The sequence below is a fragment of the Sus scrofa genome, chromosome 2 (genome assembly GCF_054392235.1).
Source record: "Sus scrofa isolate SSC_HxYL_T2T_F1_AM1 chromosome 2, Sscrofa_HxYL_maternal_Yorkshire_Landrace_v2.0, whole genome shotgun sequence".
In the NCBI taxonomy this organism is placed as follows: Eukaryota; Metazoa; Chordata; class Mammalia; order Artiodactyla; family Suidae; genus Sus; species Sus scrofa.
Window position 1 is genome coordinate 31193761 of NC_139384.1, and position 27691 is coordinate 31221451.

At 39.2% G+C, this 27691-nt stretch overlaps 2 protein-coding genes across 5 annotated transcripts in view; one reads left to right on the plus strand and one right to left on the minus strand.

The window, feature by feature from the left end:
* Positions 1-3292: 3292 nt before the first annotated feature.
* On the minus strand, positions 3293-23028 carry PRRG4 (proline rich and Gla domain 4). Of its 2 annotated transcripts, XM_013994445.3 has the most exons (7): positions 22946-23028; positions 22624-22845; positions 22111-22232; positions 16036-16199; positions 14621-14669; positions 13621-13753; positions 3293-7682 (listed from the first exon to the last, which is right to left on the minus strand). In XM_013994445.3, the coding sequence occupies exons 3-7, from the start codon at positions 22208-22210 to the stop codon at positions 7448-7450; spliced, it is 681 nt and encodes a 226-aa protein (XP_013849899.1). In that variant the 5' UTR covers positions 22211-22232; positions 22624-22845; positions 22946-23028; the 3' UTR covers positions 3293-7447.
* The window catches only part of CCDC73 (coiled-coil domain containing 73), a 177971-nt gene continuing 173232 nt past the window's right edge, over positions 22953-27691 (plus strand). Inside the window, exon 1 of one of the 3 annotated variants that reach the window (XM_085011484.1) lies at positions 22953-23122. The gene's annotated coding sequence lies outside the window, so the exon portion shown is untranslated. The remainder of the gene's footprint in view (positions 23123-27691) is intronic. The other 2 variants (XM_085011487.1, XM_085011486.1) reach the window with 2 other exon arrangements.

Sequence of the window (27691 nt, forward strand, 5' to 3'; positions counted from 1 at the left end):
AGGGAAAATTACTTCTCTGCAGTAAGCCTCCGGCTGTGCCACTATTCCTGGACAGCAGGAGAGTGTTGACACAAAGCAGATTTTAGAACTTGAGATATTAAGGCCCTAAAGACTGCCCCAGACTTCCCAGTTTTGTAGGCCAGTTTGATTTAAATTTTTGTGACTTGCAACTAGAGTTCAGATTTATATACTGTCTTTTATTTATTTATTTAATTAAATTTTTTTTTTTTGCCATACCCACAGCATGTGGACGCTTCTGGGCTGGGGATTGAATCCATGCCACAGCAGTGACCCGAGCTGCTGCAGTGACAATGACAGATCCTTAACCTACTGTATCACAAGAGAACTCCTTTGTAGTGTGTTTTAGACTCTACCTCCTAATCTATTTACCCCTGACCCCTATATCATTTCTTCTGGTCCCTGAGTGAGACATAAGTTGTCTTTCACCTGCTGAAAGACAACTTGTTTGCTTTCAAGTTCTGGTAGTTATGTCAACAATGGACTTGACAATCCTGCACTCACTATTTAAGGGCATTTCTAATCAGCCCCCACCTCTTAAATCTCTATGGATTTAGCTCTCAAAATTCTGCTTCTTAAGTATATTGACTAAGCTACTGTTAGGACAGATTCTTTGTTTAAATGAAATACAGCTATTCCACCTAGTTTTTAAAAGTTTGTGTTTCACTATCTTGTCAGAGCAATCAAAATCTAGGATATAAATTTGAATCCCTTGAAATTTTACTTATAGACACCACCTCGTTAAATATTACATAAAATCATTACTAAAACAATTCACCCTTTTATCCTCTTCAACAGAATATGAGGAAGTATTTTTTAAAAAACCAAACCTTTCATTTGGTCCTAAGAAAACATTTTGTCTTAAGAGTAAGTTTTTGTATACATCGACTTTACTTTTTAGAGCAGTTCAGAGCAAAATTGAGTGGAAAATACAGAGCATTCCCATATACTCCCTGTCCCCACACATGAACATCGCCCCCCACTATCAACATCCCATGTCATAGTGGTACACTGACACATCATTACCACCTAAAGTCCACAGTCCATAGGCTATTCTGGTTCACTCTTGTGTTGTACATTCTAAGAGTTTGGACAAACGTATAATGGCACGTATCCACCATTATAGGATCATACAGAGTAGTTTTACTGCCCTAAAAATTCTCTTTTCTCCACCTATTCATCCTCTATACGTACTGCCCTTGCCCAATCCCTAACCACAACCAATCTTTTTATGTTCCCATAGTTTTGTCATTTCCAGAATGTCATATAGTTGGAATCATACAGTATGTAGCCTTTTGAGATTAGCTTCTTTTACTTAGTAATATGCATTTAAGTTTCCATCATATTTTTTCATGGCTTGATAGCTCATTTCTTTCTAGCATTGAGTAATTTTCTGTTGTCTGAATGTACTGCAGGTTATTTATTCACCTGCTGAAAGACAACTTGTTTGCTTTCAAGTTCTGGTAGTTATAAATTAAACCATTATAGGAGTTCCTGTTGTGGTGCATGACACCACGAGGTTTTGGGTTCGATCCCTGGCCTTGTTCAGTGGGTTAAGGATCCCGCGTTGCCAAGAGCTGTGGTGTAGGTCGCAGAGGAGGCTCGTATCTGGAGTTGCTGTGGCTGTGGTGTAGGCCGGCGGCTACAGCTCTGATTAGACCGCTAGCCTGGGAACCTCCATATGCCACAGGAAGTGGTCTTAGAAAAGGCAAAAAGACAAAATAAATAAATAAATAAATAAAAAATAAACCATCGTAAATATCCATATGCAGGCTTTTGTGTGGACATAAGTTTTCAAGTCGTTTGGGTAAATACTTTGGAGCATGATTGCTGGATCGGATGGTAAAATTACGTTTAGTTTTGTAAGAAACTGCCAAACTGTCTTCCAAAGTGGCTGTGCCATTTTGCGTTCAAATCAGCAATAAATGACAGTTCCTATTGCTCCACATCCTCACTAACATTTAATGTTGTCAGTGTTCCGGATTTTGGACATTTTAATAGGTATGGATCTCTTTGTTGATTTGATTTGCAATTCTCAAATGACATATGATGTTGGACATGTTTTCATATGCTTACTTGTCACCTAAATATCTTTTTTTGGTGAGGTATCTGACAGGTCTTTTACCCATTTTTTAGAAGCAGGTTGTTTTCTTATTGTTGGATTTTGAGATTTCTTTGTATAATTTGGATAACAGTCCTTTATGTTATCCAAATGTGTCTTTTGCAGAGTTCCCATTGTGGCTCAGCGGAAGTGAATCTAACTAGTATCCATAAGGATGCAGTTTTGATCCCTGGCCTTGACCAGTGGGTTAGGGGATCTAGCATTGCCATAAACTGTGGTGTAGGTCGAAGACCCGGCTCAGATCTGACATTGCTGTGGCTGTGGTGTAGGCAGCTACAGGTCTGATTGGACCCCTAGCCTGGGAACCTCTGTATGCTGCAGGTGCCAAAAGCCAAAAAAAAAGTGTCTCTTGCAAATTTTTCTCCTAGTCACTAGCTTGTCTTCTCATTCCCTTCATTAATTTTAAGGAGTATAAATATTAACATTTATGTGTTACTCAACTGGGTAAAAATTAAGGTGGTCTAATGTTTAACATGAAGTAAAATTTAATAATAGAGTTTATTTAAGTGTATGCTATGTATTATTAATTTATTTCTCTTAAATTGGAGGTACTATTAATCCTATAATTTAGTGTAACATTACTGTATTTTTTGATTTTAAAATTATGTATAGATATAGGTCACAGAAATAAACTCAGTTTTAAAGAGTAATATATTATAAATTTTCTTGAAAGATTTATTAAATATTAAGGATGTGTTAAGGAAAATAGCACTTTCACAACTGTAATTGTTTAAACAGAAAGTTAACACTATTGGGTGATACATTCAGGGAGTTCCCGTCATGGCGCAGGGGTTAACGAATCCAACTAGGAACCATGAGGTTGTGGGTTCAATCCCTGCCCTGGCTCAGTGGGTTAATGATGCAGCGTTGCCGTGAGCTGTGGTGTAGGTCGCAGACGCGGCTCGGATCCCAAGTTGCTGTGGCTCTGGCGTAGGCCGATGGCTGCAGCTCTGATTCGACCCCTAGCCTGGGAACCTCCATGTGCTGTGGGAGCGGCCCAAGAAATGGCAAAAAGACAAAAAAAAAAAAAAAGAAAATTACATTCAACAATACCATGCTATAAACATTGAAAACATGAATAAACTTGAAAACATGCAATGTGTTGTTCACATTTCATGAAGAAGAATGTTTAATTGAAACAAGCAACAAATATTTACTTAGTAGAAAGTTTATTCACATGTATAAAAAGTGTCTGTAATAGGAAATATATTAAAACCAAAACATAATCAAGACTACAGGAAAAATAAGCATTCAGAAACGGGTTGCTTTTTCCAGATAATGAAAATGCTAGTATATTTGTACTGAATTGCTTTAAACTCTTGATCTATTAGGGATATGTTTTTAAATAACAACAAAAAAATGTTTACAGAAACACACAATACAGAAGATTAAAGGCATTAATATATGTCATAACATGTTCCAGAATCTGATACAGGCAGGATCTACAAAAGAATCTAGTTTTGTTTTTTTGCTTTTTAGGGCTGCACCTGCGGCCTATGGAAGTTCCCAGGCTAGGGTTGAATTGGGGCTACAGCTGACGGCCTACACCACAGCTGCAGCAGTGCAGGATCCAAGCAGTATCTGCTGTCTATACTACAGCTCACAGCAATGACAGATCCTTAACCCACTGAGCGAGGCCAGGGATTGAACCTGCATCCTCAAGGACACTGGTTGGGTTCGTAACCTCTGAGCCACAGTGGGAACTCCCAGAATCTTTTTTTTTTTTTTAATTATAGAAATTCCAGACACTCTTCTAGTAGTATAAATGCTATATACAACATTTTAAATCAAACTAGTAACTAATACAAGTTTATTTCACATTATATTAGAAAAAAACAATATGAATACAAAATTAAGCTTTTAAACAGCACTAACAAACTTTTTTTTTAGTAAAACATTCTCTTATACATATAGAAAAAGTACACACACACACACACACACAAATTATCTGAGCAACAGGAAAAAATAATTAGAATTTTACAGGCATACAGGAAACCAGACACAGAAGACACTGTTACTTTAGTTTTTAATTGCTCTGAGAATTTTTACAGATCTCTGTGTATTCATGCAGTGGGCGCAATATTAACAGATGAAAAACTCTGACACAGTCATAGTTTGTGTCCTTTGACTTTTTTCCATTTTGAAAAGAGAATATTCTTTTTTTTTTCTTTTTATTTTCCCACTTGAAAAGAGAATATTCTGTGTAGAATTGTCTACACTACTGAAGGCATAACTCTATAAATGTGTTTGTCTTTTTCTAGACTTGTTCCCTTTTCATACCCATATGACATTCATTTCCTGATTGTAATAGAGAGGAAACTGATCTAATTAAATATAAAATTCTATGTCAAAATAGATTTAATAGTTAACACTAATTAATTACCCAGAGGAGAAGCACAAGCAAAACAAATCAATCAAACCAAAACACCCACCACCAAAAGTACAACAGGAATAGAAAAGTGTGAATGAGCCAGCAATACATGTTAATAATTTTACATTGAGATATTTTCCTTTAAATTGTTATAAGCAATTGATTATTATGCTTCTATCACATATTCTTTTTTATGTTTAAAGTATTATGAGCTTGACATTGGAGCTCAACAAATACCAGTGATTTTGTAATTTTGTTTTTTTTGGCATGGCATGCAGTGGCTTGATGTAGGATCTCAGTTCCCAGACCAGGGACTGAAACTAGGCTGCAGCAGTGACAGTGCCAAATCCTAGCCATTAGACCACCAGGGAACTCCCAAGTGATACCATAATTGTAATGATGAATTCTATATTTGTTTAAGTTGGAGCAACAGTTTTATACTAAATGATGGCATATGGCATATCTAAGCTGCTGCTGAGGCGACAGGGATTGTCACAGGCTCTGATGCTAGCTTTGCAGTTAGATTCTTGTGAATCATTGGGAGTAAACAGGTTTAAGGAATATTGCAAATTGTGATTCAATAAAAGATAATATCACATCTTATTTTTTATTCATCCTAAGAAATATCTATGTTTGTGAGAATAAATATACAGGTATGTAACATATGCAACTAGATACATTTTTTTTTTTTGGCAGCACCCAAGGTATGTGGAAGTTCCTGGGGCTGGGATCGAATCCACACCACAGCAGTGGCCTGAGCTGTTGCAATGGCAATGCTGGATCCTTAACCTACCGAGCCACAATGAAACTACAATACATTTTTTATAAATGACAAAGGTTACACAGTTCTCATACAGACTTAGAATTGTTTGTGTTTTATAATTTTATTTGAGACAGTGTAATTCTATAGGTATGAGATGGGCCTAGAAAAGTGTGCTTGCTCATGCTAATGCTAGCTCTCACCAGTGTGTTAGGTTTTAGGCAAGTTATCCTTCTATGCTTTAGTCTGATTGCTAAAGTGAGTAGAGTTTGCCACCAAACTTTAAAAAAGGATTAAAATAGGGCAAAGTGCAAAGCACAAAGTTACATGGGAAAAAGTGCTCACATAAAGCCAAGGTATGGAGTTCCTATCATGGCGCAGTGGTTAATGAATCTGACTAGTAACCATGAGGTGGCGGGCTTGATCCCTGGCCTTGCTCAGTGGGTTAAGAATCCAGTGTTGCCGTGAGCTGTGGTGTAGGTTGCAGAAGCAGCTTGGATCCCAAGTTGTTGTGGCTCTGGCGTAGGCCGGTGGCTACAGCTCCGATTAGACCCCTAGCCTGGGAACCTCCATGTGCCTCGGGAGCGGCCCTAGAAAAGGCAAAAAGACAAAAAAATAAAAAATAAATAAAGCCAAGTTATGACTAACAGTAAACATTTTTATAGGCAAAGTGGGTAGCTTTAAAAAGACCACTTTTCCTAATTATGTCTAAAGATTGCCAATGATTTCTTTTGTCACAAGTAACCAAAGAGACTCTGAAAATAGAAAAGGTGAAATCTTTAGCAGTCTATAATGATTAAGATCTTTCTTTTATATACCTTAAGATCAGGCTGTCTTGAGAGATATACTCAAACACACAGTATAATATCATTTACACTTTTAAACATTTGATTTGGAAGGAATTATCAATGCATGTGGGTTTTAATCTCACCTCTGTAAAAATTATAAAACAAATCACAATTTTATAAATGGTCTTAAATAATAGAAAAAAGCACTGCCTGGCAAAACCATGAAGAACAAAATTTTCTATTCCTTAAGAGTATGCTATTTTTTGAGCTCCTGCAAAGAGGAAACAAATACACACATACATACACACCCACTCAGATAAATGTGTGCAATACATTCATTCCAGAGGTTTATAGCTTATATTCTACTACATTCTTAAAGAGAGACTGGTCGTATATACGATTAGATGAAAATACAAAATATAGACATTAAGAGATACAAGGTGTTGCTGGTAACTTTAGTCAGTATAATTTTGATAGTACAAAAGTAAGTTACTTTTACTATGTTCTCAAACTATTATTTATAAAGTTCAACAAATTTTCCAGATTACTAATTATATATAGTTATATACAGATAACTTAGCAGTGAAAATGAGTTATGTGTGTTACTTACTCATCAGTAACACACAACTTTTTATGCATGGAACTTGTCAGTAATACACACAACTTTATCAAGTTCCAGTCACTCCTAGATTTGAGGCCTCTAAATTTATTTGATAGTATAACCACTCTTGAAAATCCTTGCCACTAAAACCCTGTACCCTCTGAAAAACTGACTCCTTAGCAAGTGCTTCATTTTTTTTTTTTAAAGAAAACTATTGGCCTTCCTCCCCATAATAAAACATGACTGATAGCGAGAGTTCATAACTAAATGCATAAAATGTGGTGAATGCTATGCAATAATTTAAAATATAAAACCAACTGATTATATTAAAGTCCCCAATTAATATTTAAACATCAGATTCTGTGAAGTGTTTCCAACCAAAAAGAAATACTGAAAAAGAGTGGGTCCAATATTGACTTGAGATAATCTAATAATTTGAAATTCTTATTTTTTACATTCAACACAAGAAATATACAACTTTCTTCTGTACAAAGGAAAGAGATGGTTCACCAGTTCTACCTGTGACATCCATAACACAGATTTTTTTTGAACCATTAAAATGAACAAAAAGTGCTCTCTTTTTAACTGCAAGGAAACCCTAGCTAGCTGATAATGATCAAGTTCAGGTCTAAGAGGATGACAGAACTTCAGTGGTATAGTACACATCCTAATTACTCTCTACAGTTTGTCATAAAGGGCTGAAGTGACATGTTTTTTTTTTGGTCCAGGGAAAATGAACCATTTAAATAATGTAAATGTCCTCTATCACCAAGACAAGAACGTGGGCTTAGTGAGATGGGAGTGACATAGATTTTTTAAATACCCCAAACCCTTTTGCTGGCCCAGGATATGGTGGTGGCGGTGAAACGCTGTGTTTTCTGGTCAGTGCCACTGCCTGTTCATAAGAAGGTAGCCCTGTGTCCTCCACTGAAGGTGGCGATGGTGACAAGACAGCCTCCTCTGGTCTTCTGAAAATGATGGAGGGAGTGTGTCTGCCCCTTCTTATGTGGGTGGCTGAAGAACTAAACAGAGACAGCATTTAGGTCTAGGAAAGGCTGCATTTAAGGTTAAGATGGCAATATTAAAAAATCCAACCATTATAATAAAAGTTGAACTGATTCATTAATATAATAACTGTTTGGTTTTTTTTCTTTCTCTTATCCAGTCATTCATTGTCTGATTGGCTCCTCCTCCCCAGTCTTCATTCACATTGCATTTCATTCTTATGGCTACTTCTCTAAACTCCCACCCTCACCAACTGACACTTGGACTCTCCAAGCCTTCTTTTTATGGCTGCAGTGTGGCATATGGAAGTTCCTGGGATAGGGGTCGAATTGAAGCTGCAGCCTCAGGCCTATGCCACAGCCATGGCAATACCAGATCTAAGCTACATCTGTGACCTACGCCACAGCTTGTGGCAACACTGGGTCCTTAGCCCACTGGGCAAGGCCAGTGATTGAACCTGCATCCTCATGGACACTATGTTGGGTTCTTAACCTGCTGAGCCACAATGGAACTCCAATATAACAACAGTTTTATTTTACTCATAAACTCTGAAAGGGTCTTGCCTTAGTGGAAAGATCAAGAACTTTGAAGTCAGTCATGGGTAGGAAACAGGATGCTGTCATTTCATGGCTATGTGACCAACGGCAAGTTCACCTGATTTGGCTTTCCTCCTCTGTGAAATGGGGATAATAATCGCTACCTTGGCAGAGTGTTTTGTGTGGACTGAGAAAGATATCATATGTAAGGCATCTAGCCAGTTTCTGCATCACTGTTATAAGGACTCAAAACATGTGAATTCTGTTTTTCTTGCTCTTCATTAAAACTTTCTTGGCAGTCCCTGGGAAAGTGGTTAAGGATTCAGCATTGTCACTGCTGTGGCTTGGGTTTGATTCCTTGCCTGGGAACTTCAGCATGCCATGGTTGTGACCAAAAAGAAAAAAGCTTTCTCAAAGTATGATGTGAAACCAAATCCAGGCTTGGTTGAAAGGTAGCACAACTCCAAGCCAAGGAAATTGATGCCATAGAGATAATCGCAATAATGGATGCCTGTGTCTCTCCTCTGTTTCCCACTGCAGCCCTGCTGCCTGGTTGATCCCTCCTAAACAGGACTTCCATCATGTCACTCTTCTCTGCAAAAGTCTAACCTGCAGCCTACTTTCCACTGAATCAAGTTCTAATTCCTGTGCCTCCTTTTCAAAGCCTCCCTCATTATGGTCTTGCTTTAATTTCTAGCTCTGTGCTCTTGCCAAGCTATGTGCTGTGAATTCTCTGTTCTGTCTCTTTGCTTTCACTGGTATTGTTCCTTTTCTCAGATTATTGTCTATTCCCCATGTCATTGATCTAAGCCCAACATTAAAAAAAAATATATATATATACACACACACATATATATACATATGTATGTATGTATGTATATAAATGTACATATGGCCCAGCCATTGATCTAAGCCCAACATTAAAAAAAATATATATATATACACACACACACATATACACACACACATATATATACATATGTATGTATGTATGTATATAAATGTATATATGGCCAGGTCAAGTCTCACCATTTTCACAAACCATTGTCACCCACACCAGCCAATGAAAATTGAAATGCAGCACAGGTCTGGTGTTTTGAAACTGCATTTTCTCCCTTCAACTTGTGAATTACAAATTATAATTTAAATATTAGTAAATCGATTTGTTTAGACTGTGAGGTTGGCTATCTATGAAGTATCAATGGTGTGCAAATGCATAAATTAGTCTCCTAAAGTTATGGCTAATAAAGATAATTAAAATTTATAGGTAATCCCCAACCTCTAGTCAATATTTACAATATTCTTCCCAATTAGAGATGGTTTAGCAGACTCGAAATACTGTAAACTTTTGCAGACTGGTTAGCTTTCCCTGGAAAATACCCTTTCCTTTGTAGGTAATAACAAGATCTGAAATTGGGGGGAAGGAGAGAGGAAAATTGCAGAGAGAGAGACAAAAAGAAAAAGATCTGTGTAATCTAGGAACTGGATAATCAGCCCTTCAATAGCTGAGAGGTGACAGAGCATCAGCAGTGTATTTAGAGGGCTCCACACAATTCCTCCTCTATTGGAAATCAGGAATGTTTTCATGGAAGGCTTGTCACTTGCCACATTCTTTAGTTTGTGGCAAAAAAGTTCTACTTCTTTGCTTACAGGAAACAGGAAAGACAGATGTTTTATCTGAACAAATAAATTTTTCCGTGTTGACCTTCAAAATTTAAGTTACAGAAACATTATAAAGTCATTAAGTGTCTACACAGTGACTTCTTACATTTTATGTGATTAAAATCAGAAAGTATACCAAGAAAATCTCAAATAAACTGACGACATTGTATTACGCCTATTAGAAAAATAAGACAAACTATTCTAACAATGATCTTATTTTTCACTCTTTTCTTTTTCAAATATTCCCTCCGCCTTCCCCCACTTTCAGACTTGCAAAACGTAGAAAGAGAAGAAATAAGTCTGCTGGAAGAATTTCTTGGGACATTTGATGAAAAGTACTTTAGTAAGTATTTAAAAGTTAAACCCAGCTCAAGCGAATGTCTAGTTAACCTAGTTGGAAATGTTGTGAGAATCGAAGTGAGACAATAGACGTAAAAGTGATGAACCATAGAGCATTATAGTGTACTAATATGAAGTATAACTAATCTTACTTTTAAAATAAGAGATATCCAGATTTTTGCAAATTTATAATAGCATACACATACGCATGATAATAGCACTTCTTTGCTCCCTTTGAATTCTGCTTCTAACCTCACAGAGAAAAGAAGTTAGAAGGTTTCAGAGAAAAAAAGGCATAAAGTGGACATGGCGCAGCAGAAATGAATCCGAATAGGAACCATGAAGTTGGAAGTTTGATCCCTGGCCTTGCTCAGTGGGTTAAGGATCCGGCATTGCCGTGAGCTGTGGTGTAGGTCACAGATGAGGCTCGGATCCTGTGTTGCTTTGGCTGTGGCGTAGGTCAGCAGCTGTAGCTCCGACTGGACCCCTAGCCTGGGAACTTCCATATGCTGCATGTGCAACCCTAAAAAAAAAAAAAAAGGCATAAAGTAAGAAGATGTAGTGGTGCAGAGAAGCAGAAAAATGAAGAAAAACAGGAAAGAAGAGAGAATGTCAAGCATGAGGACAATGAACAATGGCTGTGCTATCACAGATCTTTAGGGAATTACTAAACATGAGGCATACATGAACTTTTTGGGAAAAAAAAAATTGTAAAAGGGGTGGAAAAGAAGGAAAGACAAGAGGCAAGGAGAATCTTTAAAGAGAAATTTTGCCTATTTATTTCTTCATTAACCTGGGAGTTTCCAGGTATCCCACAGCTTGTAGAGAAAGCCATACTGAATACAATCTTAGCCAAAGTCCTAGGAAATGGAAAGACCTTGCTTATTTCCTGCCTATTAAGTAAGAGAGAAAAGAAACCTCTCAGCTTAAAGGATAGTGGCTTGGAGTTCCCATCATAGCTCAGTAGTAATAAACCCAACTAGTATCCATGAGGATGTGGGTTCGATCCCTGGCCTTGCTCAGTGGGTCAAGGAACTGGCATTGCTGTGAGCTGTGGTGTAGGCTGCAGACAAGGCTCGAGTTCTGCTTGATATGGCTGTAGCATAGGCTGGCAGCTGCAGCTCCACTTTGACCCAACTGGGAACTTCCATATGCTGCCAGTGTGGCCCTAAAAGAGCAAAAAAAAAAGATTGTGTTTTAGCTATTGAAAACAGTAGGGAGGTTCCTCAGAAAACTAAATATAGAACTACTATATAATCTAGAAATTCCAGACATATATCCAGACAAAACTATAATTCAAAAAGATACATGCACCCCTATGTTCATTGCAACACTATTCACAATAGCCTAGACATGGAAGCAATCTAAATGTACATCAACAAATGAATGGATTAAGTAGATATAGTACATATATACAATGGAATACTACTCAGCCATAAAAAAGAACAAAATAATGCCATTTGCAGCAGCATGGATGGAACTAGAGACTCTCATACTAAGTGAAGTAAGTCAGAAAGAGAAAGACATACCATACGCTATCACTTATATCTGGAGTCTAATATACGGCACAAATGAACCTATCTACAAAACAGAAACAAATTCAGAGACATAGAAAACAGACTTGTGGTTGCTGAGGGGGAGGTGGAAGGGAGTGGGATGGGCTGGGAGTTTGGGGTTAACAGATGCAGACTATTGCCTTTGGAATGGATAAGCAATGAGATCCTGCTGTATAGTACTGGGAACTATGTCTAGTTATTTATGATGGAGCATGATAATGTGAGAAAAAAGAATATATATATATATATATATGTATGTATGTATGTGTGACTGGGTCACCTTGCTGTACAGTAGAAAATTGACAGAACACTGTTAACCAGCTATAATGGAAAAAAATCAGAATCATTAAAAAAATAGATATAGTACATATATACAATGGAATACTACTCAGCCATAAAAAAGAACAAAATAATGCCATTTGCAGCAGCATGGATACAGCTAGAGTTTCTCATACTAAGTGAAGTCAGAAAGAGAAAGACAAATACCACATGGTATCACTTATATGTGGAATCTAAAATATGGCACAAATGAACCTATCTACAAAACAGAAACAAATTCAGAGACATAGAAAACAGACTTGTGGTTGCTGAGGGGGAGGGGGAAGGGAATGGGATAGGCTGGGAGTTTGGGTTTAATAGATGCAAACTATTACATTTGGAATGGATAAGCAATGAGGTCCTACTGTATAGCACAGGGAGCTATATCTAATCTTTTGGGATAGACCATGATGGAAGGTAATATAAGAAAAGGTATGTATGTGTGTATGCGCACGTGCGTGCGTGTGTGTGAATTTGCTGTACAGCAGAAAATGGCGCAACATTGCAAATCAACCTTAATAAAACATTATAAAAAAAGATAGTGGCTTAAGAAAAATTGCACAAATTTTTCCTTACTTTCTCTTACTTTTCCAAATTTTACAGGATTTACAGAAGTCTCAATCTCCTTAGTCCCTGCCCACAGATCACATTAATGCCTAAGGGAATTGATCAGGAATTTCAGCTTAGGGATAGAATTACACTTTATGTTGTCCCTGACCTCTGCCCCTTTGCTGGCATGTCCTCTTTCTGCACCCTATCGCAGGCTTCCTTTGAGGCTCTGTCCCTTGCCTTCTGTCCTTTGATCACACTCAGGTTACTTGACTACTCTCATGGCTTCAGCTTTTAACATCCAATGGATTTATCCTAACCTCATATCTGTTGCCCTCAACTCTAACCTTAAGAATAAAGAAAAAAATTTTTACTGTGGTAAAATCTGTATAACATAAAAGTGGTCGTCTAAACCATTTTCAAGTGTACAGTTCAATGGTATTATATTTACAATATTGTGTAACCATCACCACTATTTCCATAATGTTTTCATTACCTGGTCACCATCATGAGCTTCTTCATAGAACTTGAAAGGAGGAATAGAGATAATATAAGCATACGATCTGACAGCCTGCTTAGCATCTGGTGCTTTTATTGAATAAGGTTGTTTTACATTTTCTCATCTATACTTACAGATGAGATAATATAGAAGATAATAACTTTTTATTCTAGTAAAGATATTGAGATTCTATTACACAAAGAATGATGGCCTTTATGAAGCTTTAAGAAGCTTTATTAATGCACTGGAGTTCAGTTAACAGTAATGTACCAATGTCCGTTTGTTAGTTTTATAAATATACTGTGGTAATGCCAGATGCTGACAACAAGGAAAGCTGGGAAAAGGATATATGAAAACTCTGTGTTATCTTTGCAACTTTCCTGTATATCTAAAATTATTCCAAAATCAAAAGTTTATTTAAAAAAATAGGAAGCCATTTCAAAACAATAGTATAGGATGTTTAATAGTGAATTAACTATTTTTACTTGGTACTTACCCTGGATGTCCTTGTCTGTTACACTTAGTGATGCAAAGATAGTAGCCAAGTAATCCAAAAATGACCAAAAATACTCCAGCAGCAATTAGTCCAGTCAGAAGGCCCATAACATCGATTTTCTCTCTGTTACCATCTTAGGAGGAAACATTAAAAAACATAAATATAAAAACTGAAAGTCACCACCTATGAGTAATAAATTTAACACTGGGTGTAAGTACACTATTATGCATCAAATAATTAACATTGATTACTTTTGAAAGTCTGTGCTAGAGACATGACCAGAAAAAATTTAGATACACTCCCCCCAAGCATTCGTTATGGCTTGATTTATTTTAAAGAAGTTATATTACCAGGATAATATTCAATGAACAAATATATTCTTTGTTCAACTGTACACATTTTGGTATTAACTACAAAGAAATATATTAAGCAATTCCAGTGCTGCAGTAATATAATACCGTATCCCTAGAGCTGGGACTCTATGCAGGAGGAAGGAAAGAATAGCTGGCAAAACCAAACCAAAACAAAATAAATCTGACTAAAAAGCAGCTAGAGGTGATCAATGCAGATGAAATAAAGGATCCCCTCTCTAGAAGTGACTTAATTCTATCTAACAATCTTAATTTATCTAGTAGCATAACTATTCCATTCACTTATAACACTAAGAAAGAAAACAAAATTAAAATAGTTTACTACTTGGAACTAATAGAGTCCTACTTTAAGCCTATGCAAGTCTTGACTTAACTGAGCTGTTCAGAAAAGCATAAAGCCTATTGTCTCATTTCCCTAGTATCTCACCAAACTTGATTTTCAGTGTGTAAATAGATGAATGTGGATTTCTCTGTCTTAGATAACCCAGTGTATAATTGAGAAATCGTCCTTGGATTTACAAGGTATGTATGTTGTGCAACACCAAACTCCAACAATGAAACTGAAACTGTATTATAACCAAAGAAAGGCTGGGAAAAAAAACATTAAAAGTGATTAATTCTTGCCTTACCTGTTATTGTGATTGGTCCTTTAATGGAGTAGTCTTGCCAAAATGTCATCTAAGAGAAACATAAAATTTCCAAGTTTATTTAATTTCTTTATTATCGTTTCATTTGGTCTCAATGACCTAGACTAGGGATGGTAAATTCTTGGCATGTGCCACAGGTTAAGATGCCAGTTCATTCAAGCTAGAGGTGGTGACTCACTCTAATTAAAGCACTACCACCCACCGACATCCAAAAGAGTTTCTTCCAGCTCTGGAACTGGTCAGAGGATTACTGCCAGTGCAAACTCTCTACAACTGCACCCTGCTAGTCTTCCTTCACCTGCCCAAAGCCCCCGCTCAGGCATCGAGAAACTATCGCATTAGAAAATCGATGCAAGTAGTAGAGGTGGAAGTTGAAGCAGGGGGTTCATCTAATGTTTGAAAAGGAGTCTGATTTTTTTCTATACGAGGTGGGCCCTCAGTTTGCTAGGAGATTTTATGAAAGGGATTTATTTGATTTGGAAAGACATCCCTGAAACTAAGTGCAGTGTTTATTGAGGGAATGGAAGCCAGTTTTAAGCAACTATTCAAAAATCAGAAAATGGGTTTGTGAAAAACAATACAATTTCAATAGGCACAACTACAAAGTACAGACTTTGTTTTCCCTTCTCTAATAGATGCAGCAGATAATAGCAGGGAGTGGGAGGCGGGGCACAATTCTGAAAGAGAAAAGAATTGAGTTCCAGTAACACCTGCATTTGAAGTATACCTAGAAAGGTTCTTATTGACCAAAGAATAAGATGGGATTCTTGAGGAAAGGGAAAAAGGTGCTGGTGTTATTTAACATACAAGAGTAAAGGGTTTGGGTCACTTAATATTCTTAAAAAATATGCCCGATTATAACAGGGACAGTGCTGTCTGTCTTTGCAGAATTTAATTATGTGTTAAGAAGAACTTCTAAAAGTTTATTGCCAAGCAATAAACTCCTAAATATGGGGCCTATATATTTCGTATCTTCGGTCTCTAGCAGAGAACTTGGCACATAGTAGATTGTCGATAAGTATTGACATATAAATATAGTAATCAAAAATGATAAGTCACTGATAGGAAAAACTGCTCTGAGTTTTGCATGATTGACACCTGAGGCACAGAACTAACTCCAATAATATCCTGAAGTTTAATTCACTCTGCTTCATCATTGTCTCTGAATATCACAAACATTAAATACACAAAATCACAACATAACTGATCATTTGCTAATTACTACTATAAGCCAAGTTAAGTGTAACACCAAGCTTAAATGGGTTAATTAGCATTTTAAGAAAGTAGAAAGAGCTAACAGGTATACAATCCCAATTTTATTTAAGGCATACAATTTGCCATGACTGAAAGTGCCATTTTCTTAAGTACAACTCAATTAACATCAACAACCAAATTACCGTTTTATCTTCATCCACAAAAATCTCTCTGGCTTCCTCATAATTACAAAGTTCTTCTCTGCACTCTCTCTCTAGGTCACCAGGAGTGAAGAGCTCCAAATCAAATCTATTATATAGGAGGTGTCTACGTATGAACCAGTTCGCTTCTTCTTTTGATATAAAGACTAATAAAGAAATAGAAAAATTACAAACATTGATTAAAAAAAATAAGGCAGAAAATTCCTGTTTTAATTGTGAGAAAAGCATATAGTTCTATGGATGTGATTAAATCATACCAAATTTTATTTTGTGGTTTTACTTTATTTATTTATTTATTATTATTATTTTTTTGTCTTTTTGCCATTTCTTGGGCCGCTCTAGCGGCATATGGAGGTTTCCAGGCTAGGGGTTGAATCGGAGCTGTAGCCACCAGCCTACGCCAGAGCCACAGCAGTGTGGGATCTGAGCTGCATCTGCGACCTATACCACAGCTCACGGCAACGATGGATCCTTAACCCACTGAGCAAGGCCAGGGATCGAACCCGCAACCTCATGGTTCCTAGTCGGATTCGTTAACCACTGAGTCGCGACGGGAACTCCTCTTTTGTGGTTTTAAAATCTGACAAAAAGAAATATCATCATTAAAAATAATTTCTGCTAGATATGAAATACAGATATTAGTAAAACTCCAGACCATATGTGTTATGTCTAAAATTATCAGCATAAATGAAAATTATTTGAGTATTACTTTTTTCCCTAGATGATTATTTTTCCAATAAATGACAGGCCAGACTATTCTGTTTCTAAAGCACTGGTTTCCCATTATCTTGACTGAGAAAAATGAGTCTGGTGTAATGGACAGAGTATTGGACTAAAAGGTAGAAAATAGAGATTCTCCTTTTGCTTTGGCTTAGTTATCAGCTGTATGTATTGGATAAGTCACTTTATATCTCTGGGTTGCCATTTCTTCATTTGTAAAATTGGTATATGAACTAAATAATCACAAAGATATTTTTATGTTTTAAAATTATGAGTTAATATGTTTATATTAAAAGTGTTATATCAAGCTTATACCAAAAATGTTTAAACTTCTAAGCTAATAAAATCATGTTTAATTATAAGATTAATTAAAAGCCCTTCAGTCCCTCCCAAAAGAGTAGCTCCCTCCACCCAGCCCTAAACATGTGTCTCCCACATTACAAGACTCCCTTTATATTTGCTGGGAAGGTAAATGGTAAACACCATAGCCAAGCACAGGTTGACACAAAACCAAAACACCCACCAAGGCAGTATTTTCAGCACCGGCAAACGTCAAACTCATTCGGGTATCATACAAACAAAGCTGAAGCGATCTTGCTCCAGATCATCACTGAGACTGGAATTCAGAAACTCTGAGAACTACAGCAAATGCTTAAAAGGATTTAAAAGCATTGGTATTTTTCACTCATAACGATTACTAAAGGCAGAATTTATTAGAGTGGGTGACTGAAAGACTATTGAGACTACTGACAGCGCTTGGCCAGGAAGACTAATAACTGATTTCAGAATGACCTCAGGTTGGCCATTTATTCTTAGCCTTTGAGAACAGTCACACTGTGGCTGAGATATTTTCCCTACTAATCAATCACTTTTCTAAGCAGGTCTGAATCTTTTTTTGAATCTTTTTTTTGGGGAGGTAGGCTGCACCAGCAGCATGCAAAAGTTCTGGGCCAGGGATGAACTTGGAGGCACTGCAGTGACAATGCTGGATGTTTGACCCGATGAGGCGCCAGGGATCTGAATCTTATATAGTTGTTTTGTCCAATACAGTTGTAAGTGGCTACTGAGCTCTTGAAATGAGACTAGTCTGAACTGAGATGTGCTGTAAGTGTAAAATACCCATGGGACTTTTGAGACATGGCTTAAAAAAAAAAGAATGTGAAACATCTCAATGTTTTCATTGCTTATACTTGGAAATGATTATTTGATATATTAGGTTAAATTAAATCCATTATTGAAATTAATTTCACCTACTTCCTTTTACTTTTTTAAATGTGGTAACTAGAAAATTTTATTTACATGGTTCATATTTTATTTTTATTGGCGAGTCCTATTCTGGTTGGCTATATGGGCTATTTGAACCAAGGGGGAAGCGAGAATGGGATCATTGGTTAAAGAGTTTTGTTTTGTTTTTGCTTTTTTTCTTTTTGTCTTTTTAGGGCCACACCCACAGCATAGGAAGTTCCCAGGCTAGGGGTTGAGTTGGAGCTGCAGCTACTGGCCTACACCACAGCCACAGCAATGCCAGAATCAAGCTGCGTCTGCAATCTACACCACAGCTCATGGCAACACTGGATCCATAATGCACTGAGTGGGGCCAGGGATTGAACCCGCATCTTCATGGATATTCGTCGGGTAGGTTACCACTGAGCCACAATGGGAGCTCCTGAAAGTTGTTTTAAGAAATATTCTAGGAGTTCTCTGGTGGCCTAGCAGTTAAGGATTCAGTGTTGTCACTCTTGTGGCTTGGGTTTGATCCATGGTCCGGGAACATCTGAATGCTGCGGACGTGGCCAAAAAAAGAAATATTATGAAAGGCAGACCAGTATGATGAAATATTTCTTTTCTTTCCCTTATCTTCTTGTAGATTTTATGTTATGACTTAATGGAGATAGAATGAAAAATTTCTCAGGTCTCCATCAACTCTCACTGGAATTCTTGCAATGGCCCTCTAAGGGTTTCCAGTATGCCTGGTTCCTCCTGCTTTTGCAGTTGCTATTTCCTCTGAATAGAACTTTCTTCTTTCAGTTTGCTTTCTCACCTCCTTCAGGATTTTGTTCAATTGCCTTGAAACCCATCCCTACCGACCCACTTCAGGCACTCCCCATCCCCTATTGTACTTCGTTTTTCTCCACAGCACTTATCGCCATCTGGAGTTGTATATGCTTTACTTACTTGTTAAAAAAATCACTTACAAAATAAATGAATGAACTTGACTTTTCTATAGTGGGAAGGCACTCTTGAACCTAAATTCTACCAATTGAAGCAACTCAAAGACATAGTCTGTTTCTCAGCTTGGCATAGGTTTAAAATACCAAACCAGGAGTTCCCCTCGGGGCTCAAAAGTAACGAATCGGACTAGTATCCATGAGGATGCGGGTTCGATGCCTGGCCTTGCTCAGTGGGTTAAGGATCCAGAGTTACTGTGGCTGTGGCGTTGACTGGCAGTGCCAGCTCCAGTTTGACCCCTGGCCTGGGAACTTCCACATGCCACAGGTGTGGCCATTAAAAGGTAAATAATAAAATAAAATAAAATAAAATAAAAATAAAATACCAAACCAGTGATAAAGTAACTCTGAGCCTGCCTACCTCAGCTATATTATACTTACTATGTAAAGTCTAATTTCAAAATGTAGAATTAGAAATCTGCCTTTGTATTGCTACTTCTCAGATATCCCCAGATCTTCACGTTTTGTTGGCTAGAAAAGCAGTGTCAGTCTTCTATTCAAGTAGTTATCTGAGTTATAAAACTCTGCTGCCCTCCAAATGGGACTTTAAACTTGAAAGGAAGATAAAAAGAGAGAGGCAACAACATTTTTATTGTTCCTGACATGATGTTTATACCAGTGAAAGTCCTCACTGTTGAATAAAACATGCCTTGCAGTTCCCATTGTGGCGCAGTGGTTAACGAATCCGACCAGGAACCATGAGGTTGCGGGTTCAATCCCTGGCCTTGCTCAGTGGGTTAAGGACCTGGCATTGCCATGAGCTGTGGTGTAGGTTGCAGACACGGCTCGGATCCTATGTTGCTGTGGCTGTGGTGTAGGCCAGCGGCTATAGATCCAATTAGACCCCTAGCCTGGGAACCTCCATATGCCGCAGGTAGGGACCCTAGAAAGGTAAAAAAATAAAAAATAATAAAACATGCCTTTCAGGAGTGGCTGCTGCTTACCCACTTCCCAGAGTGTGAAAATTCTAATTTAATCTGTGGTTGACCTTAGACCTTCAGTGCCTTATCAAACTTTTTTCTGCCTTTCTTATGATCCTCGGAGAAATACCGTCCTTTGTTATTTGGGCTCTAAGTAGCCATGGATTTGCTTGTAATTGAAAGAGGCAACTCCCTTGCCCGTGGAGTATCCTAAATTTCCAGTGAGAGTCCCTATTTTCATCTGGCCATTGCAGGGGGATGCACTGGCCTTTGCTCTTTTGTATTCGCCTCCTCAGATTCTCTTCTCATCTCTATTTCTCCTGCCTTAGACCATCCTTAGAGGCTGTCTGTGTATTCCACTATTTTAAACCCAGCAACTGAGATAGTCCATTCTTGTCCTCTGTCCAGTATCCCCATGTTTTCTAAATAAATTCCCTTTCAACCCTATTCTTGGGCTTTATCAGAATGTAGCTGAAGGTCCTTTATTTTCCAAGTTACTTTTCTCCATTTCTTATGTCTCAGCTGCAGATACAGAGCATTGATTTCTGAGCCATGCAACTCTCCTGAGACAAGAGTTATTGCCAATTCACTCTTTCCTCTGCACTTAAACTCTGTTTCTACCTCTGTCGTAGAGTTTGTGGAGATTATGGGTTTACACCCTGCCTCTCCCACCAGATGAAGCAGTCCTCCAGGGGAGGGATTATGGTCTTTCATTTCTACATCTCCAGTACCTAGTATAGGGCCTAGTATACTAAGCTTAATAGTTATTAACTGAATAAATCAGCTTTTTATCTTTAATTAATTATTTTTTTTGGCTGTACCCTTGGCATGCAAAAATTCCCAGGCCAGGGATCAAACCCATACCACAGCAGTAACCAGAGCTACAGCAGGACAAGGCCAAATCCTTAACTCTCTGAGCTACCAGGGAACTCCTGGGCTTTAAAAATATATAAGATTCCTCACTGACATTTCTCACAGATGTCTCTAGCCATCTGCATTCAAGTATCATCTCCAAATCCCTTCCATAGTTTGTGATGTCCTTGAAAGTGTCTTTTACACTTGTAGCATGTGAATGAATGAATGCACTCACAAGCATTCTGGAGATCAGCATTTCATCTCACTGAGTATGAATCATCAACCTTATTCATGAGTGGAATTACATATTTGGTGCAACTTGAGAGGCACCAAAAACGATCTCCTTCTAAATCTCCTCCTATGCCGGTAGCTAGCCTACCCAATTGCTTAGAAGTCTGTTGTTGGGGGTTGATTCCTTCAGGTTAAATCAGGTTAAGACATTGTCCTATTTTAATAAACACACACACACACACACACACACACACACACACACACCACACACACACACCCTCCTAGAAGGTTTGAGACACTAAGTTGCATTAATGATTAATAAGTCATCCAGGAGTATTAGTGTAACAGATCCTTTCCAAAAGAAAATGAGAGTAGGCTCCGATGAGAATGAATAAGGGACAGGAAAGTGTGGGGAGGTAGATCCAAAGCACTGGCACTGAATAAGGGAGCACTAACTAGGCAGTGAGAAGAGGCAAGCCGATGCTATTTTCTCTTCTTTTTTTTTTTTTTCCCCTAAGGTAGGCTTTCAAAATGTGGGCAGTAATCAGTCCATTAATGACCTGGAGCCCACAAGGTGTGTAATTCTAGGTTAGCAAGCTCCAAATCTAATCTTCTCACACCATCTGACTTTACCCCAATAACAGACATTTTAAAGTAAAAAAGGAACTCAGAGATCATTCCACTCCACACCCACCACCATTTTACAAGCTGAAAGGGTTCAAATCACTTGCCCAAGGTCTCATAACAAATCCAGATTAGATCCTGAATTCCCTGTCCATCTTTCCAGGAAGAACAAGTAATTATGCTCATTATAATGACCACATAGCCTCATCTAGCAGAAGGGCCGCTCACTGATTTTCAGAAGTTAAAACAGGCTTTCCATTCAGTCAACCACAAACCTGGTCTTAAGTATATATTTATCAAAAGTAACTCACAGAAGTGAATTTGTATAAATTGCACTTAACATAACACACCACAACATTACCAAGTAAACCACAAATTGTAAGATATTTTAGTGCTTCTATGACTGATGCGGGGCATGCGCTGTAATACCCGCTCGGGTTTCCAGGGGGGTTTTTCTTGGAACCTGAAGCCACTCTTACCTTCTTCTCCCGCATGCCTAGACTCCTCTGGACTTGTGAGATGAGGAAACGCGAAGGTAATTACAGGCAGTTGGCTGAGTAGCACCAGGAGTGTAAACATAGTCCGGCAACTGTCAAATAAACTAAAACAAGCAAAATAACCAACCAATCAACCAACCACCAAAAAGAAATACGTCAAAAAAAAAAAAAAAAAAAAAAAAAAAGCCCCCGGCTCAGCACTTTCGAGTTCCTCTGGGAACTGAGTCACCGACCTGTTGTGCTCAAAGCCACCGCAAGACTGCGTCTGGAACGCGGTTTCGGTCACCAGGGTCCGACCCGCGCCCCGAAAAGCAGCCCCGAGAGCGTCAGGGGACTCATGTCGTCCCCTGCCCTCGGGGTCCTGCCGACGGCTAAGCGGACACCTGTCGCTGCGGGCGACCCTCTGCTTTGCAATTAAATCGGATCCGGTCCGCGGAGGTGGACCCCACCTAGTCGCCCATTCCCCTCCCCGGGACGAGTCTCCGGGCCGCTCACCTGCAGCTCCCGGAACATGTTCCAGCAGTTCCCGGGCCGGAGCCCGGTGCTTGAGTAGTTCCTGTGGCCGCCAGACCCTCTGTCTCGGCGCCCCCTAGATCCTCGCCTTTCTTTCCGTAGGGCAGGGGTGGTCCCGCGTTCGGGACAGGGTAGAGCCTGGGGTCCGCGGAGGAGGCGACCGGGCCGGCCTGGGGACGTGCGGTGTGCGTCCTGCCTTGATCCCTGGAGGCCGCGGAGTAAAGTGGTGGGAAAGGGAGGAGGCAGCTACCTAGGAGCACCTAGGAGCACCTGGCCGCGCTCCTCCTCCCGGGGGCGGGCCTACCTGCCGCGGGGGGGCAGTTGGCAGGTTTCTCCCGGGAGCCCGCGCCTAGCTGTCGCCGCCGCCGCCGCTGCCGCTTCCGCCCTGAGTCCGGCCACTGGCAGCCAGTTCTGGCTCCGCCTAGGCGCGCGAGTGGCAGGTTTGGAACTGGTTTCTAGACCCCGCGTCCTCTGCCAACCGGTGAGAGTGTGTTGGGCTCCCAGTGCTGAGCAGAGCGCCCCCGCCCGGGCGCGTCCTGGGCTTTTCGCTTTGAGTTCCAGGAGGTGGGGGGTGGGGTGGGGTGTGTCTTGGGGTTACCTTAAGTCTCAAAGGGTGGCCCGCGAACGAGAACAAAATGGTGACTAGAGAAAACCCACTTTTCTAGTAATATAAAATGGGAAGTGACCTTAAATATAATCGATTGCATTGGTTCTCAAATCTGGTCCACCAGGTCTGGATCATCTCCAAGATCCTTACCAGGGGTCTCGGGTCAACTGGTACAAAGACACGATTTGCCTTTTTCACTCTCCTTCTCTAATGAATGTACAGTGGAAATTTCCAGAGGCTGTTTGACGCGTAGTGATGTCATCACTCAGTTAACTAATAAAATGCCTGCATATGTATTGTTTTCCATGATAGTAAGTTACAGTATCAGTGTACAAGACTTTTTTTTTTTTTTTTTTTTGTCTTTTGTCTTTTTTTGTTGTTGTTCTTGTTGTTGCTATTTCTTGGGCCGCTCCCGCGGCACATGGAGGTTCCCAGGCTAGGGGTCGAATCGGAGCTGTAGCCACCGGCCTACGCCAGAGCCACAGCAACGCGAGATCCGAGACGCGTCTGCAACCTACACCATAGCTCACGGCAACGCCGGATCGTTAACTCACTGAGCAAGGCCAGGGACCGAACCCGCAACCTCATGGTTCCTAGTCGGATTCGTTAACCACTGCGCCACGACGGGAACTCCAAGACATTTTTAATAGAGATTTAGAGAGAATAAAATTTGCTTGTTCTCAGTACTTCTGTACTTTTTATTAGCTATCTTTGGTCATACCTGCCAGGATAGCTGCAACCTCATCATTTTCAAATAGTTATCTGAAATCTTGAGCTGTTTTTTAAGCCTGTGAGGAAACCCAAAAAAGAAATTATATGTTGTTGTCTTTTTTTTTTTTTTTTTTTTTTAGGCCGCATCTGCTGCATATGGAGGTTCCCAGCCTAAGGGTGGAATCAGAACTGTAGCCGCTGGCCTAGGCCAGAGCCACAGCAACCAGATCTGAGCAGTATCTTCAACCTACACCACAGCTCACAGCAACGCGGGATCCTTAACCCACTGAGAAGGCCAGGGATGGAATCCCCATCCTCATGGATACTAGTCTGTTCCCTAACCACTGAGCCATGATGGCAACTCCCTATACTTTGTTGTCTTGATTAGAAATAATGTTTTGAAAATTTCTCAGTTCAATATGATAAATACCATTAGATAAAATTCACATAAGTTAAAGCTCTTTGGGGTCCTTGATAATGTTAAAGGGTGTGAAGAGGTCCTGAGATCAAAGAGTTTGAGAATTTCTGCCTCAAGTAATGAAGGCAGAGGGTTGACAGAGCACCTATGCCAGGTGATATTCACATACGTCCTTGTCCAAATAACATGCCAGCAACTCTTTAACATTATTTATTCTCTTTGATGTTATTTAAGTGGCTTGGCCCTTGCTAAAAGCCAAAAGAAACATTTTTTTCCCCTTCTCATCTTTAATTCAAATTCCACCAACTTCCTTTTTCCCCCTACAAAAGCTATTGCCTAATTTCTTCTTCTTCTTCTTTTTTTTTTTTTTTCTTTTTAGGGCCGCACTGTGGCATGTGGAGGTTCCCAGGCTAGGGGTCAAATCTGAGCTATACCTGCTGGCCTACGCCAGAGCAATGCCAGATCCTTAACCCACTGAGTGAGGCCAGGGATCGAACTTGTGTCTTCATGGATACTAGTCAGATTCATTTCCACTGAGCCACAATGGGAACTCCTACTTTATTCTAAATAATTAGAATCAACTGAAATCTACCTAAGTTTTCTGAAGAAATTTGTCTTCACTGATTCTTTCTAGACAGTGCTTTTTATTTTTCTTCCTCCCAATCTCCCCCTCCTTGATTTCCATTTGTCCGTCTTGTTCTTAAACTGTTTCTATGATAGATGGCTCTTCAATCCTTTTACTGTTCTAAGCTATTGAGATCACACTGTGAAAAGGCTAAAAATGATTACTTGTGGTTGACATCCTAAAATAGGAAACATCCCCATTAGAACACCCATTCTTCTATTTACTCATTCATTTAGCCCTGAAGATAGAGAAACACCACAGACTCTGTTTTCAAGGAGAATTTAATCTAAGATCTATATCCAAGAATGTGGGCCCTGTAAGTTCTTATCAAGGGGAAGAACTGACTTATCTTTATCCTCCATAGAACCTGGTGGAGTTCTTTTATGTTCATGCTCAGTACACTTGGGGGGTGGTTGTGTGGAAGCAATTTATTCGCAGGTAGGAAAATCACATTACACTATATTTGGAGAGGGAAATAGTCAGATGCGTCATGCTGTGGAATAAGCAGACCTGAACTTTGATGACATTTCCTTGGTTAGAATTTGTCCATCCACATATCTGGATATTTGGACCAAAACAAATGAGGTTTTGTGCTCACTTCAAATATCAGAGTTTATAGTCTGAGAGGGGAGTCAAATACAGGAATGAAAGTCTGTTTCTCAGTGGTGAATTACAGCTCTGCATGTTTCCCTGTAACACTGGATCCTAAAGAATATTATAGCATTCTGCATTATGAACACATACTTCGATCACTATGGAGTTGCAAGATATTTTGAGATTAGGTAGCAAAGAAAAAAGTAACAAGATTGTTCAAGACTGTCAATTTCTTCTGTTATTTATTTTGCTGTAATTCATTTGCTTTTTAAAGTCACATTTGTTTTATGCATTCTCCCAAAAATTTTAAGAACTTTTATCCTGACCATCTGCAGGGTTGGGCCAGATATTATGATTCTCTCTCTCTCTCTCTCTTTTTTTTTTTTTTTTTCAGTCTTTTTAGGGCTGCACCCATGGCGTACGGAACTTCCCAGGCTAGGGGTCGAACTGGAGCTGTAGCTGCTGGCCTATGCCACAGCCACAGCAACGCAGAATCCCAGACTTGTCTGAGACCTACACCAGCGCTTACAGCAAGGCCAGATCCTTAACCCACTGAGCGCGGCCAGGGAGTGAACCCACATCTTCATGGATACTAGTTGGATTTGTTACCATTGAGCCACAACAGGAACTCCCATGATTTTCATTTTAAAGAAAAGGATACAGAGGCACAAAGTAAAGGGTCTTGGACAGTCATTGGCCAAATAGTAGCCAAGCTCTTGTCTCTTTCCAGTGCTTTTTTTTGAGTTATTAGCAAGCAATGGAGGGCAGGAGGTAAAGAATTATTTAATTTCAAGATAAAGAAAAAAAAAATCAGAGCAATGAGATTCATGGACTTAGATGAATGGGATAATACATCTCTGAATTTGAGCACACACCCACCCACTTACCTTTGTGAACTCAAGAATGAAATGGAAACTCGCTCTATTGTGTGGGCATGAGGATTGACTCAAGGACTGTGACAGGAAATGTTAAGGTTGCAACCATGAAGCTCTGCAATGTTAAGGTCACATCCATGTCCTTAAAGACACAGTGATAACTATGTCGTTACACTCCTTGGAACAGAAGATGGAACTTTACTGAACTTAAGTTTCTGTGACATTTTAGCCTTGACATTTCAGCGGCGGTTGCTTGCTGTTTTAATTTATCCCAGTAAAATCAGGAGGTGGAAAATGAAAGACTCCTCCTGTTCAAGGCCAATTATATTATCTGTATGCAAGTATTTTCAGATGCAACAAATAGGCCAAGAAGTTAAAGATTTTATTTTACACATATTCTTAACACCTTCTGAAGGAACTATTGACTAGAGCTCACATTTAATTCTATCATTTAAGAACAAAGATTGTTAATAACAAAATAAAATAAAATGCGAAACAGTGTGAGAAGTTACCTGGTTTCCTGGTCGTCTTGTTTTGGGCCAAGATGTTAAAAAACAACAGCAAAAACAAACAAAAGTAATCATTAGAGTCCTTACAAGGCACATAGGAACTTGAATTAATGTGACTCTGAGCTGCCTTCAGGGGTCTGTGACAAGGATTTGTGTCACTGCTGGTCACAAATATCTCACTCTTTGTTCAGACCTTGGCATTTTTACAGCTATAATTACTTCTTTCACTCATTGGACTCATTTTAATCATCATCATCTTACTCTCTGATTGCCACACAGTTTTTTTGGCCTCCTTTTTGTAAGCCCATGTTCAGGTAATCGTAAGGTTTTAAGTAAACACAGGTTTGTTTTTTTTTCATAAGCACATCAATTGTGGAATTCTCTTGCGGCCAGTGGGTTAGAAATCTAGTGAATGTCACTGCAGTGGCCTGGGTTCAGTCCCTAGCCCGGGAACTTCCACATGCCACGACCATGACCATAAAGCCCCCCAAAACAAAAAACAAACAAGAACAAACTGACAAACCTCTCCACGCTTTCATGTCCAATGTCTGAAAAGAGAGTTTAGACAAATCACGTATTTTTAGTTATATAATTGACATTGTTTAAGAATCATTCATTTATTCTGCACCCAAGCAGGATAATAACGAAGTATTGATGTTGCTGGTACTGAAAAAGGTGCATGTTATATGGAAGATCGATTAGAAAATGTAC